Source organism: Chlamydotis macqueenii, chromosome 1 (assembly GCF_036417535.1).
Source record: "Chlamydotis macqueenii isolate bChlMac1 chromosome 1, bChlMac1.mat, whole genome shotgun sequence".
In the NCBI taxonomy this organism is placed as follows: domain Eukaryota; kingdom Metazoa; phylum Chordata; class Aves; order Otidiformes; family Otididae; genus Chlamydotis; species Chlamydotis macqueenii.
This window is the reverse complement of record NC_141556.1, coordinates 84,330,756-84,345,487: the sequence shown is the minus strand read 5'-3', so window position 1 is coordinate 84,345,487 and position 14,732 is coordinate 84,330,756. Positions and strand designations below refer to the sequence as shown.

Below are 14,732 nucleotides of genomic sequence, written 5' to 3'. Positions count from 1 at the left end.
TTTATTCATTAAATGAAGTTTTGCTCTGCTGAATTACTTCCACCATTTCATTTATACTTCAAAATAGTAGCAACAAGTACATGCAGCTTGTATATTAACTGATATAATTCATATGATTTAAAACATTTTTATTAAAAAAAATTACATTAATATCAAAAGTAGACAGATTCATTCATGATGTTTCACACCCATTTTTTAATAGTTCTTTTTAAATGGAGTAAAATCGAAGTCTCTCTTTTGTGGGAATTGATTCCAGCTTGCTCCATTAAAAGAGCTAAGGATGGCAGGGAACAGAGAGAAACAAAGCAATATGCTGAAGATTAGAGAGCAGGAGATGAAGAAGAGATCCAGAAATGGAATTCAGATCTTCTGTGCTCCAGTTGAGGGGCTGTTCACAACTGGACAAATGTACACTGTCAAATACTGTGAGACTATGTGTAAGTAAAAGTTATGCGATGGTGCACATTTAAAATCTTCTTTTTTTAAAAAAAAAACCAACCCTTAAAAAAATTTATTTTAAACTAAAATCTCTTCTGGTTTCAACCCAGCTATTCTTTATGTAATCGAGGTGCTCTTTATGGATGGGTTGCAAGCACTGCTCCCCTCTGCAAAAGACAACATTGTTCATGCTGCGGGTTCTTGTGGACAAGATCCAGGCAACATGGAGCTTCCAGGTGACATGGCAGCTGCTTCCAACAGCCTTCCCATGCTTTCCCACAGCACTTGTCTTCCTCCCCACCTTGTTTCTGCAGCCAGGGGCCATTGCCTCAAAGCATGCAGTTGTTCCCACAGTCCAAAAGTTGGCCTGAGGTGCCATTCTCCCCTCCCTGCTCTGACTGCCATGTCCTTCCCTTCAGAAAATCCCAAGCTTGGCAGCTGAGGGAGCCACAGTGCACAAGAACTGGAGGGCAAGAGGAAAGGGGAGCTGGCATGGGCCAAGCACTGTCCCCAGCCCCACTTAGCAATGCCATGTGTCACCTCATCAAGCACTCTTCCTGCCACCTCACTTCAGCTCCACTGTCCTCCCCACTGTGTTTCTTGCTCCAAGATGAACATATGAACAGAGAAGAAAGACAAGAGATAAGTAAAATAGAGGCAGAGAACAAAGAGGAGAAGGAGAGGTGAGAAGTTGGAATGACCCTTGCTCTCCAGGTGCAGCAGAAAGCCCTTGGTGTGGCCAGCTTCCCTTGCAGCAAGCTCCAGCTGCACATGCCCAGCAAAGTGAGGTGCCACTTGCCACTTCAAAGTAGGGATCAGGCATCAGAGCACTGGCCTTGAAACAGCAGCCTTCAAACTGGCAACACTGATTGGTACTCAGGAGCTGTGACAGCAAAATGAGCAAGAACAACCACTGTGTGGGAAGTAACTGCAGGACATCTAACTCCCACTCCAGGTCAGAATAGTTTATGAAAATCAGCCACAAACCCTAGGTCATGCTTCTAAAATGGGCCTCTGACAGCTTTATTTGTGGCTAGTCCAACTTCACAAGAAACTAGACCTAGCTGAAGCTATATTTAAAACCATTTCTCCAGCTTACAAGAGAAGGCAACATAAGTAAGGTGCTGAGAACAGGAAATGTCCAGAGAACAGTTATGCAGCACCATGATAATTCAGATTGGAATTGCAAGGGAGATAAATCTGTGTATGGGATAAGTGCTCATGAAGATGGGGAAGTCTGCCTGTGGACCTCAGGAAGGAACATTAAGAATAGACTGAGCTACAAAAAGTTGATGACATGTTGTACTCTACTCACACAGCCAGTGGAATGTGTTGATAGGACACTGCAAAGGCCAGGAGCTCATGAGTCAGAACAAGCCTGTGTAGATGGGAGCAACATCTACAGTTACGTAGTGTGAGGCTGTTTTCATTATAATAGACCGAGATATGGACACTGCAGCGTCAGCCAGGAATGAGCATTGATTCTAGAGGACAGTGTTGTACAATAACCTGCACTGTGTGGTTCAGTCCTGAAGAAATATGGGACACTGTTAGGGGCAGTTTAGCAAGCAATTTGGGCCACAGACACTTTTGTTCTAGAAATACCATCTAAATGCAGACTTGACTGCTTGCATATGAAGACGGTGTCTAGAGTCCCCCATGCTCTGAGTGCTCCATCTTTTCAACCATAATGTGATGCACAGTTAGTGCCTGATGAATCTAGGCTCAGAAATTCAATGAAAGAAAAAATGTCCTAATCCCTTTGACCTAGATGTGTAATTTTTAATGTAGTCTTTCCCATTACTAAGATAAATAGCTCTAGTTCTTGCTTATGAGGTATCACAGCTTTTCTCTCACTTCAGTCATCTTGCCATTTTACTTGGAGATGGCAATTCTCCACCAGCAAGTCATGGCATAGGCGCAATGAAAAGATGTCTTCTCAGCATGTATCTCATGGGCTGGGAGAAGTTATCCCTGTGCTCAGCAGCTATCAACTGTCTGGAAAATTTAGCACAACCATCTGTAGAAAAAAGAATTGATTATAATTTTCTGTATCTCTAACAAATAAAATGACCTCTCAGGAAGATATGTGATTCATGACTGAAGAGAGGGTGACAGCTGAAGACTGGGCTAGCAGGGAGTAAAGAGGTCCAAATGACAGATTTGGGCTGGAGTAAAGTCTGCCCACCAATCTGGAGCAGCTAAAGACAAATGAACCCAAACACATGAGAATTGCCAAGAATAACAGGAAATAAGTTTGCTTTTAATATTTTTGTGTGCATTATATGGACTCTAGCATTAAAAGTGTTGTCCTGGAGAGGAGCACCTCTTCCTTCACTGGTGAAAGCAAGCAACAGAAAGGTTTCTAACCGTTCCCTAAACTGTAGGAATGTTAATTTTCTATATACTGTATAGTAGCTATGTTATACAGTTACATATCTAGATCAGCTTACATTCAGCTCTAAATACAGAGTGGAGACTTGCCCTAGTGCAATACCCGAGAGCTCCCGCTAACATCTCCATCCTACCTTCCTCCACACAAGTAAATTCCACAAGTGTTCCACCATAGAAGTCGGTGGCTGACAGTGGCCTGAATGTCTTTGAGATTAAGCTCTCACTGCCCTCCTCTCTACAGAAACATACATACTCTCAGTACAGAGAAATTCCTCCTCCATCTCTAGTCTCATGAGCCTTGAGTACTCAAGAGGAGCACCATCCTCTGTGTACGGGTGCTATGCCGCTATGTATAGGATGAAATTCCAGTCACTACATAGCTTGGAATTCTTTCTCTTGTATACTGGATTAATATAGAGAGATTTAGATCTATGGCTGATTTTGACCTTATATAGAAAACAAATCCGTACCTGCACAGAGGTGTCTTCCCTACACAGAGAATGGAAGCAGCTTCTTGCTGCATACAGCAGAAATCCGAGTCCTGGGGAGACCCTCTTACATTAATTGTTTTGCCCTTTTTTTTTGGAGGTGTCTGCCTCTGTGCAGCAAACTGTCCCCTACATTGTGCAACCCTGGCTCTGTGCAGCAGATCAGTGGTCCTGCAAGGCTGAATGGTACTCAGTTCAGTAGCAGAGTATAACATGTGAGGAGGGGGTGAATATCTACTCTAGCAAATTGGCTTTCTGTTAGCTGGGAATAACGGTCAAAGATCCTAGAAATAGGGTCTTGCTGATCTGCTGCTGCAGCGAGTTAAGCTGCTCAGCTCAGGTGCCCCACAGCATCTATGCCACTAACAGTCACACAGAGTGATTAATACACTTCAGGCTGCTCTTCCCCACTCACCCTACCCAGTCTTATAGTGACAACTGCCCATATACCTAGAAATGCTTTCCATATATCTGGAAAATAAAGTTCTCGAGCAGACCATAAACAGCCAGTGCACCAGAGTGAATTCTCTTCCTCAGGTTGGCCTGTCTCTGTGCTTATACTTGCAGATATGTCTACCTCCCACCACCAGCACCTGCCCCTGTGCAGGTCAGCCTGAGAACCTGCAGGAAGATCCAGGGATATCAGATAATGATTCTTCTCCCAGATCCCATTCCAATTTGTGACTCCTTTCTGCTTTGTGCAGGAACTCCTGGGTCAGCTCATAGGAACTCAAGTGGAGATATTGAAAGCAGGCTCAGAAACTGGAGAGTGCAGACAAGACAAGTCACCAGGACAAGCTAATTCATTGCAAGTTCCCAGTTCTGTGAGGACACGTAAGTTCTTCATGGTCTCTCTTGGGCTTAGGAGTGGAGGCAGCCATACTTCTAGCTCTCTAGAACTTGCCTGGAATGGGCACCATGAGTTTTCTTCAACAAGAAGGGAGGGACAGAATGGGGCAGAAGAGAGGAGGGAGAGGAACAGGCAGCATTCTGTTCCAACATCATATTCTTGAGAAAAATATAATGCCATACTAAATCCAGAATTCTTCCTTTCAGTAGAAATCCATGAGTGAGGCAATGGACTTGAGACAAAGAACTTCCCAGAGGTAGTTATAAATGATCTGCTGCCATACAGGAACAATGAGGTTTGCCTTGGGTTGAGGACAGCTCACCTCCCAGTTCTGTCACTGCTCTGATGCCAGCAGACACAGGAGGAGGGTGTGCTATCACACAGCAAACTCAGTGGCTCAGGAGGACCAGAGAGGCTCAAGCTGAATAACCATATCCAAACTCAAACTGATGCCATGCAAGAAACCTAGGCCAGGAGTCCTAGGGCATAAAGGTTTGCACTCCTCCACATGAGATGCAGGTTAAGCCATCTGTCCTGTTGGAGAGGGCTACATCCTGTCCCCATGCATGCCCCTCTGCAGGGGCAAAGCAAGAGAAGATGCAGCACATTTATAAGGACCTCTGGGATATGAGCAGTTCAGGGCCTGCCAAACAGAGTTTGAGAGAAAAGAGGGGAGCATCCCACATCCTCAGCAACAGATGTAGAAGATGACAACAGCCATCACGACAGACCAGCAGAGAGGGAACTCTCTGTACTGCAGCACCTGAAGAAGAGGATGTGGGGGAAGGCAGAGAAGCAAGGAAATGGTGGGGAAACCACAGACGAAAAGGACTTGTCTTGCATTGCAGGTGGATAATGATTTCTTTTTTCTCCCTTTCTCTCCTGCTGTTGGTAGCTCACAGAGCATCAGGTCTTTCACGCTGCTGCTCCAGAAGCTGTCTGCAAGGCAGATGCAGGGGTTGCGCAGATCGGCGGAGACGTCGAGAAGGAAGGCCAGCCAGCTGGCGACAGATCTCATCTGGAGAAATAGCAGACACACACATGTTGACAGATAATCAAACTTCCTTCAAATTCTTCACCACCAGAATAGTTAGAGATAATCCTTCACTGCATCTACAGAAACTGTTGGAATTGCTGAGTCCTCATATACATGAGGAAAGTGAACAAGTCCTTAGCTTTTATTAATTTCCTTCTGGCTTTATTAATGTACAACACACATTAAAATAACTCATATTTTGCTGCAACGAAGACATAAAAATAAAAAATCTAGACTGGATCCTGTTTCTATTCATGAATAGGAATACGGAGAGCTACTCTTTAACCTCAAAGGAATGCAACTTTGAATAAGGATGTGTCTGGGGCTAGCAGAGCATAATCAAGATAGACGAAGGCAGAGCTGTAATAATTCCTGCTAATTCTTCTATCTACTTCCCAGTGTTTTTCATGGCATGCATACTGAATTCAAGGCTGCATTGCATTAGAGCTCCCCCAAGGCAAGTCCAGGGAAACTACTACATATGAATTGGGGTTGGGTAATTAGTTAGCTTGGAGACTCTATTAGATGGCTGCAGCTGTTCTTCTAGGCTAGCTTCTGCTATCACTCACCTTGCATGACCTCATTCTCCTTGCAGACAATGCGAGAGCACACCTCCTTGTTTATTATGTACATGCGACGCACACTGAGGGATCGCCAAGAGCAAGCCAAAGACAGTAGAGAAAGGCACAGAGACCCAAAGAAACAAAAAAGGGATACAGGCAATAAACATACATATTCACTGATAAGGAGGCAAATCCTACATTTTTAGGATTAGTCTAGAATAAAGCTGTTGTCAATAGGAAAGTAACCTTTGTCAAGACTTCATGAAATGGCCAGATACCTGAAATACAGATTACAATATAGGGCACATTACAGCTCCTTAGTGCTGCACAGTTAAGAATTATTATGCTGCTTTAATAATCACCCTAAAAGGACACTCTGAGCATGGGATTCATCCCACCAACTGGTTCCCTGAGGGAACCTCTAGTCTTCAAAGGAAACAACTGCTGAACAGGACATGCCATTTCTGGAGAGTTTGAGGGGCTTTTCTTAGGGACTGCTGATTTCTTACCTTGTAACACAGAGGTAGCTGATACACTGCTTTACTGGTTTGTGAATAGAGTACAGGCGTGTGCAAGGGAACTTTTCTTCACGACAATCTGGGAACACACACACACACAGAGTGCAATCCAGCATCACTGACAGGTGCACACATTCTGGCACCCATATAACTTAATCACTAGGTATTGTCCTCCAGGCTTCTAAGGAAGGCCCCTAGCCTCTATTTTCCACTCTCTTGTGAGAGATGAGGATGGTTAAAAGAGGAAAATAAGGCACACATTTCTGATCCCCTTGCCCCTTAAGTAAGTAAGGGAAAGCTGTGTGAAGTGCAAAACAAGGCCACTGGGAATCCTCAGTACAAAAGGCACATGCTGTAAAGGGGACAGACACAAATAAACAAGATGTAAACTGTAATTGCATGTTTAAGACACGTGTTTGTAATAGATCTGCAATCTCACACTTCAGGACACAAACCTAGTTCCTTTCTTTTCTGGAGAAACAACCCCGTAGCTAACTGGGATGGGTTTTCTTGCATTTCCTTCTGAAATATCAGGTCTTGGCCACTGAAAATGACAGAATATTGACCCAGTGTGTCTGGTCTAGTGATATACCAGTTCCTCCCCTCCTGCGCATGCCACCCAGGGGAAGACTTCAGCTTTCACTACTGTCATTCTCCAGTACTTCTAATTCAAGAACAGGGTGAAGGCAATTTTCCATAAGACAAAGCTCAGTGCTTGGCCGGCACTTGCCTGGAGAGGTAACTGAGTGGGTGAAAGTGGGTCTGGGAGGGAGTGCAGGCAGCAAACTTAAACATACCTGATGAAGCCGTTGTAGTTTCGCTGTCAGACTGAACTGGAAGACAGAGAGTAGCAAAGTTAATGTGATTTATCACGATGCCTTCCTAGACACCAGCTTATTCAAAATTAATAACTGGAAAGCTCTTTCAAGAGCCCTCCATTGTAACTTCTGATGTGGAAAAAGACTTCAGTGCTACTGACATGGAACCATAAAAGAAGGTACAAATACAATAAGAATCTATTGCCAGCTACCCAACCAAAAAATGCTAAAAATTTGCCCAAGCTTTACCATAAAGCTGCTGTTCAAATTACACTGTAATGGCATCTCAACTTACAATTCAAAATGTCAGGTACATGTATTTAGTTGCTATAATTGCCATCCATCTAGACAAGAAGCAAAGGAGCCTGTGACTGTCTCTTACTAAGGAACAGTGACTCCTTTAAGAAACAGCACCCCTAGACTATTGGTTCTTTAATGTCCATGACAAGGAGTCAAAAGGAGGTTGATTTGCTATTCCCTCTGATAAAGCAAACCACCTTTACCACAGTAAACCAGTACACTTTATTATTTATCCAGTGACAAATTGTAAAGGAACTTGGAGGACGGACGGCCAGGTGCAAGTTTTCATCAACAGTTATGCAGGGCTTATACTTCTCCTGTTCACGTGCCACAGTATCAGCCAGAAGCACAGACATGGGTGTAGAGAAAGAGTCTTTTGGGTGTCAGGGCTGTGGTTAGGGGCAGTACAGGGAAGGCAGAATTGTGGGTGTGCAAGGGACTGAGCAAGGGGAGGGAAGAGGGGTCCACAACATTTGGCTGTGAACTGAGAATAAACTCACCAGGACTAAGAAGCACAGGTGGTGTGATAGCTGCAGCTAGAAAAAAGAGAAGATGTTCTCAAAGGTCTTAATTTGAGCTTTCAACCTCTTTCCCCCTCCCACAGTTCTGCCAATGGGTCACCACTTCTGACCAGTAGCCATCTGGTTTATAAACCACACTGATTGTGATGTTGTTATCTGACTTGTCGGAGTAACTGCAGGCTTTCCCTGCAAATATGCTGGGTGACCTAGAGCTGATGGGACACTGTAGTGCAGAGATGGGTCCCATGGCACATCCTTTGTGAAGATTTTCTTCTTGATCCCTCAACAATAAGTGTTTTGAAGCCAAAGTGTCTTGTAAAGGCTTCACATTTAGTCTTTTAAGGTTCAGATGTAAGTTAGCCACTGCCAGTTTGATCTGGACACCAAATCTTGTCTATCCTCCTACAGACTGTCAGGTCTCACACACTGAACACGAAACTAACACAGGTTGCTTTCACCTCCCATCCCTATCAGGTAGATCATGCATCTTGCATATACAATACTGTGCTTTCACTTTTCTCCTCCAGTGTTGTCCCATGACAGCTGGTCAGCTTGACCCACAACAGCTGATGAGCAGAGTCACAGGGCAGAGGAAAGACCATGGAACTGCTTACTTGGAGAAGAGGACACCACTCTCAGATGAGCTCTCCTACACACAGAGCACACTTCCCAGCAACAGTCCAACCGCTGCTGCCTCCCCCTTTGTCTTTTAAACCATATCATCAACCAGGTATATTCTTCCTCTCCCTGCCCTGCCTGGTCCCTCTCACCTCAGAGGGATGTGTTTGAGAGACTGTGTGTTTGACCCAGAAGAGAGAGAAACCATCATCTAGGCTAGCAGTGCCACATACGAAACAGCACTGGTATGGAAAAAGTGGAGAGGCTCCTTCTTGAGCCTCTGGCCTCCTCCTCTGATTGTGAGTCCAGCAAGATTAGCCCGTCTTGCAAGTGCATACACTTCCATCAGCTCTGTGTCCTTCCCCTGGGGCTATCTCCACAGCAAGGCTTGGCTCTCTAAGGAGATACACTGCGTGCTACAAGTGCTCATCTTCAAGCATCCTCTATATACCGTATCTTTCACTTTTTGCTGCCCCCCAGTGACACAGCCACAGGCATAGCAGGGAAGATAGTACCAAAAGAACAGTATTTCCACCTCTCCATCCCATCACCGCACAGTTTGCTTTATTACTGTCTTTCTTTTTTTGCCACCCCTGTGTCCTGAGCACTCAAGCATGGCCGCTAGCTGTCAGCAGACACATACACAACCTGCGTTCCAGTGCTGCACAGTTAACTGGTGAACCTGACCAATTTCTCTCTCTTGTCTTTTAGTCTCTTTCCTCCTGCAACCTTCTCTGGAAGCCCAGGCTGTGTGTGCTTCAGATTTCATGGCTTTCTGCAGTGCAAACAGCTTCAGAAAGCCCTGGTGCACCAGGTGAGATTGGCATTTCCTTGGAGAACGGGCCATTAAGCCACCCCAAATTCATCTGCCTGCATGGAGCACAGAAAGGACTCCCAGACAGCCATAAACACTGAAGAGCACTGCTAGATGTCAGCAGTGGGAAAGCGGAGTTTCTGAGCACAATGGGTAATTTCTGGGGCTATGCAGGTGAGAGTAAAGGGGAAAAGAAGCCTGAAGTTGCAAAGAGATAAGAGCTTACCGGAGGTGCTGATAAAAGAGTTGGTGCTAATTTCACCTGGAAAAGAGAGAATGTCCTTGAGAGAGCTTGTTTTTGCTTTGTGGTCCCTTACATAGCTAGCCATAGCTAGCTTGAATTACTTTGGCCGCCATGGTAGGCTCATGAGACAGTGGTGTCCAATCCAGTAAACACATAAACACAGTATCCAAAATACAGTATCCACCCGTATCCATCCCTCTTTTCAGTTACTGGCCTGGGACTGGATTTATTGGTGCACATGTTGCATCAACCCTTACTGAACTCTGGATTCATACTCTGACTTCTCAGATATGGGCAACTCGATGGGAAGGAAAGATGTCTAAAACAAAGGCACCGGACAGACAGCTGAGGCACCCAGTGCTGAGAAGGAGGGAGGCAACTTCAGAACCTAGCCTTGACTATGGAAATTCATCAGCATATTAGTTTCTTTGAAAGGCAACTGATGGCAAAGCTGGAGTAGGTGTGATGGAGGGATAAATAGTGAAGTAAAGGGAAGACTGGTGGACATGTTTTAGACTGGTCTCTGAATAGTTTTCTGGGAAAGCCCAGGTATTGCACATGACAGGATCACAGCTGGGTGATGTCTGATAGCTTAGCCAGGGGCTTCAAGTTGAAGAAAAGGCAGGCCCTTGTGATTCTTCTGGGTGTCGAAGCATGATGCAAACATACATCTATTTTATTTCATCATGTCACAGAAATGGAAAAAGGTCCAGAGGGATAAAGCACTTCACCCCCGACACCACAGTCAGTATGAAGACCAGTTAATATTCTTTCTTAGTGGCCTCACTGCCAAAGCACCATGCCACTTGCACACCCTTTTTCTTGGTATTTTCCTGAGCAGCGGTACAACTCCCTGAGCACCTCATGGCTGATGAGTTGTCAGCTCTCATTGATCTCCCACAACCCTTGTCTGTGAACATGCTAAGTGTTCAGGACCCCAGCACTAGTGAATTCTTTGTAAAGAACACACAATACTTAGCACTTTGTCTACGAGGGCTTATTTAATCTTCACTGAAAGGCAAGCTCACGATGTCAGAGGTAAGGAAACAAACAACGGCATTTACAATTACACAGGCTGTAACTACACAGGACAACTGGGTCACATGAGCAGTCTTTAGCAATTATACAGGGCAAAACTCACCAGTTGCACTTTCCAGTTCTTGCCCATCGACCACCCATGGAAACCAGTCTGCAAGAGAAGAAAAGAGAGTGAAGAAAGGACAGAGACGAGGATTTCTATAGTCTGCAGGCTTCGTGAAATTTTTATGAGATGCTTATCTGTCCAGGAGACACTACTGCCCTGTTCTGAAGGGAGAAATTACCTCCTCTTTGCCCCAGCCTCCACTGCTGGCTGGGTTTGTAAGACTTTTAGATACTGATCCTATCCCTGCTGGTTCCACCAGGATTGAAGGCTAGGCATAGGGTCAAGTTAGTAGATACCTCTAGATCTGCTACCGGACTTTGCATTTCTGAAACCCCATTTGATGTATTTTGAAAACAAATTGCATGTTACCTCCCTGCTCTGGAGGCTGGCAAAATCCCTATCTCCGTTTTCTAAAAGAGGAAACTGAGTCATGGACATTATTTGCTTGGGGTCACAGATTGAGTCATTGGCACATTAAGAAATAGATTGCAGGTCTTGTAGTTCCTTAGGTAAATAATTATCTGGCCCATCATTCTGCCTGGGTATGGAGCACAGAGCAGAAGACCTTTCCCCTCTCAGCCCCTGGACACACTGGAGAGGGAGAACGATGAAAGCCTGGCTGCGCATGCTGTGTGGAAGAGGGGAAATTGAAACTGAACGAGACTGTTTGTTTGCCCAGATATAAAGGGTGAGAGAGCTGCTTCCTACAGCAGCCAGGCATAGGAAAATATTTCCTGCTAGCCACAGAGGAGGGAAATGCACAGTCTGCATAACTGGAGTGCGATGAAGGAAGGAGTTGGCAGGAAAAACCCAGTGATCTGGGGCACTGCAGTGATGTGTGCAGGACCAGCCCCAAAAAACAGTATACCCTGCTATGTCTTATGAATGCAGTCTTTAGCTTTCTGTTCCTAATGGCAGCACTGCATGGGTAAAAACTATCTGATCTGGACCTTTACTCTTAGTTGTTCCTCATTCCAATAGCATTTACTTGCAGGCTGCAGAGGGACTCTTGAGACCCCTATATAATCCTGCTCTGCAGCGTTACAGGAGTCACTGGATCCTGCTATTCTCTTCCCAATCCAGCTGCCAGCAAGGGCTCAGCTGCTGACAACCGACCCAGGAAGAGTCAGACATGTATAATAACTTCAGTGTGCAATGTAGTGCAGCCCAAAAATTCTGACTAATCTCTTAATAGTAACAAGTGGAAGAGAAAAAAATTATATTGAACACGTTCTCATTTGTTTCTGATAGAAAAGGAAGGACACAAATTCTGAAACCATTGCAGGGGCCAGCAGTGGCAGATTTTAAATGGGAGTAATAAGGAAAAAGGGAGGAGGCTCCCCTCCTTTTTTCTAACATTGAAAAGTCAGCTCTTACTACCTTTTTTTTTTTTTCCCCTCTCAAGGAAATAACTAGAAAACTGGTCCAATTCTAAACCAACAGAACCTAAGTGAAGTGAAACCTCTGTATATGAGGAGACAAAAGAGATGACTTTATTATCAGATTTTTCAATCACTTAAATTTATATTTGCTATGATACTCAATTCATATGCTTTATAAATGATTGAACTTTATTGCCCAAACTGCAATAAATTCATCCTCGAGGTCTGGGAAAGATGCAATCTTAATTCACTGAATCTATAGCTCATTCAAAATCAAAAGAAACAATGAGAGACCAGCTAGTGATTCCTGTTGTTTTCCAAATTAAAACAAAAAACACCCAGAAATACTAAAACAAAATACACAAAAGTAAGAAATCTTCCTTTCAGACCTCCTTCATACATCATAAAAAATCAGAATTTTTTTTCCTGCCTCTAACTTTGTAGGCCACCTACAAGCTCATCTTTTGGATGCCTCTCCTCCTTGCTTCACAGTCACAAACATGACATTCTCTGTTGTGCACCTTTACAGGAAAAAGTGCTACTAGCAGCAGAAACAGGCTTCAGCGGACTGAGGAGAGTAGATTGGAATGACTCGATTTGAATGTGATAGGTGCAGTCATCTGTCTCCTACATACAGTCTTTCCTGGGTGAAGATCTTCTCACTCACTGAAATTAATCTTCTTCTGCTGTCCGTCCCGAGTCTTCCAACTATAATGTCTGATTTGCAGTTGTTTTTTGTTTGTTTTTTTTTTTAACAAATTTGATCCCACCAGAATTTTTGACAACGTAACTCCAAGCAAACAAAGAAGTGGAGCAACAAAATAGACTATCAACAACAAAAGCAGAGAGCGGTTTGAACTACAGAGGTTAGGTTTCTCAAAACAGCTACACAGAAAACTACAAAACCTGCCGGCAGCCAAGCAGCCTGAAATGGGAACAGTTCCAGCAGCAACCGCTAGTGACAGAAAAATTTCCACAACTATGACAGAATAAGCTTCATGGAGCACTGGAAATGCTCTGCAGATGATGCAGGTGGCACAGCAGTCTACAGTAAGCACAAAGCACAGCTAACCCTCTTTCTCAACTCACCCTGGCTGTTTTCCTTACTCAGACATCCCTGTAGTGGAGGCTGCGGACCTCTGTCTCTTGCAACTCCCAGTACTTACTGAAGAATGGACACATACAGTTCCTAAATTTTTCCTTACAACCCTATATCCACCATGTCTTTCCTGTCCAGTCCTTCCCCCTTCACTGTCCATCTACATGTCTCTGTCTTTCTCCTTTGGTCATTGCACACTAGCCTGCGTAGGAAACCGTGCGGCCAGGGTGGAGAAGAAATCCTCCCCCTGGCATAAGGACTCACCAGCTGGGGACAGGGAGAATGCTAAGAGACACCACAGTATACAGGCTCCAGAAGTCTTCATCCCTGTGGAGCGGAGGAGAGAGCAGTCAGAGGAAAGCTAAGGCAGGAACAGGGATACTCTCCCTTATAGCACAGAAACTCATTGCTTGCTGCCTGTTTCCCTCTCAAGAACATTTGGTCTTCACAGACTCCCTCCCACCTGCCTCTCTCCTAATCTGGCCAGTTTTCCAGGTGTTTCTGAAACATTCTGAACTGAATATATAACTCCATCTGCTTTCTTTCTCTTTCCACCCCATTTCTGCAGTCTTTTCTCATCCAGGCGGCTAAGCCCCCCTCTACACACACCCCCAACATGCAAAGAAAAGTTTCCCCTTGCTATCTTCCTCCACTCTCTTCTACTTTTAGATTATCTTGAGGAAGCTCTCAGAGAATTGATAGGGTCCCCATCACTTACTGCAGCCCTCCATCTCCCCTCTCTTCAGTAGCACACGCTCTGCTTTTCCCCGTTAGCAGTCCCCCTCACTTTGGCTATTGGGTAAATCATATGCAGCCACACCCAGAACACGTTCTACTTTTGGTTGTCTTCAAAACACGATTTGCGAGAAAAAGAAAAGAAAAAAAAAAAAAGAAAAAAAAGAAAAAAAAAAAAGCCAGCGAGATGTTGGGACGTGGTGTCATCATGCATCTGGAATGAGGGGGGAAGCGCGGACCAGCAGCCCACACCCTCATTCCACAGTTTATTATCCTCCGAAGGGAGCGCGCTCCTCCCATTCCCCCAAGATGGCCCAGCACCAAGGACGCATTCTTGCGCCTGCGTTCGCCGTTCGTGCCCCCTTTGGCTTTGCCTTCCCACGCGGCCATCCTGCCCCTTCTTACACCGCCGCATCCACACGTGTTTCCCCACTAAGTCGCTGCCCTTCTCCACCCCTGCTGGGGATGCTGCTCCTCTCCTCTCCTAGTTTTCCTGCCTGCCCCCCGCACGCGGGCACGACAGAGCCCACACCCCTGTGTGCCTGAGGGCCGTGCCGGGCTTGCCGCGGTGTCGCGGCGGACCCCAGTCCCCCGGCCCGTCACCATCCGGACACACGGCCCACCCGGCGCTCCCTGCACGCCATCCCCCTCCAGCCGTCGCCACCACGGGGTCTCGCCGCGCGGGCTGGGCGGGGGTGCGGGCGTCCCTGCCCTGCTGCGGCAGCCCAAATCGGACGGGAGGGGGAAGGGCACGACTGGGAAACAGGCGG

General features: G+C 45.5%; 1 protein-coding gene across 2 annotated transcripts; it reads right to left on the bottom strand.

Annotated features, from left to right (window-relative positions):
- Window positions 1-2,680: 2,680 nt before the first annotated feature.
- MFAP5 (microfibril associated protein 5) lies at window positions 2,681-14,096 on the bottom strand. 2 transcript variants are annotated; one of them, XM_010128974.2, is made up of 9 exons: window positions 13,946-14,096; window positions 13,492-13,554; window positions 10,744-10,791; window positions 9,585-9,620; window positions 7,906-7,941; window positions 7,085-7,120; window positions 6,279-6,366; window positions 5,776-5,849; window positions 2,681-5,188 (listed from the first exon to the last, which is right to left on the bottom strand). In XM_010128974.2, the coding sequence occupies exons 1-9, from the start codon at window positions 13,956-13,958 to the stop codon at window positions 5,067-5,069; spliced, it is 516 nt and encodes a 171-aa protein (XP_010127276.2). In that variant the 5' UTR covers window positions 13,959-14,096; the 3' UTR covers window positions 2,681-5,066. The 2 variants fall into 2 exon arrangements, with proteins under 2 accessions (XP_010127276.2, XP_086614902.1); XM_086758776.1 differs by lacking the exon at window positions 7,906-7,941 and having other exon boundaries at window positions 13,946-13,978.
- Between the last annotated feature and the right edge of the window lie 636 nt (window positions 14,097-14,732).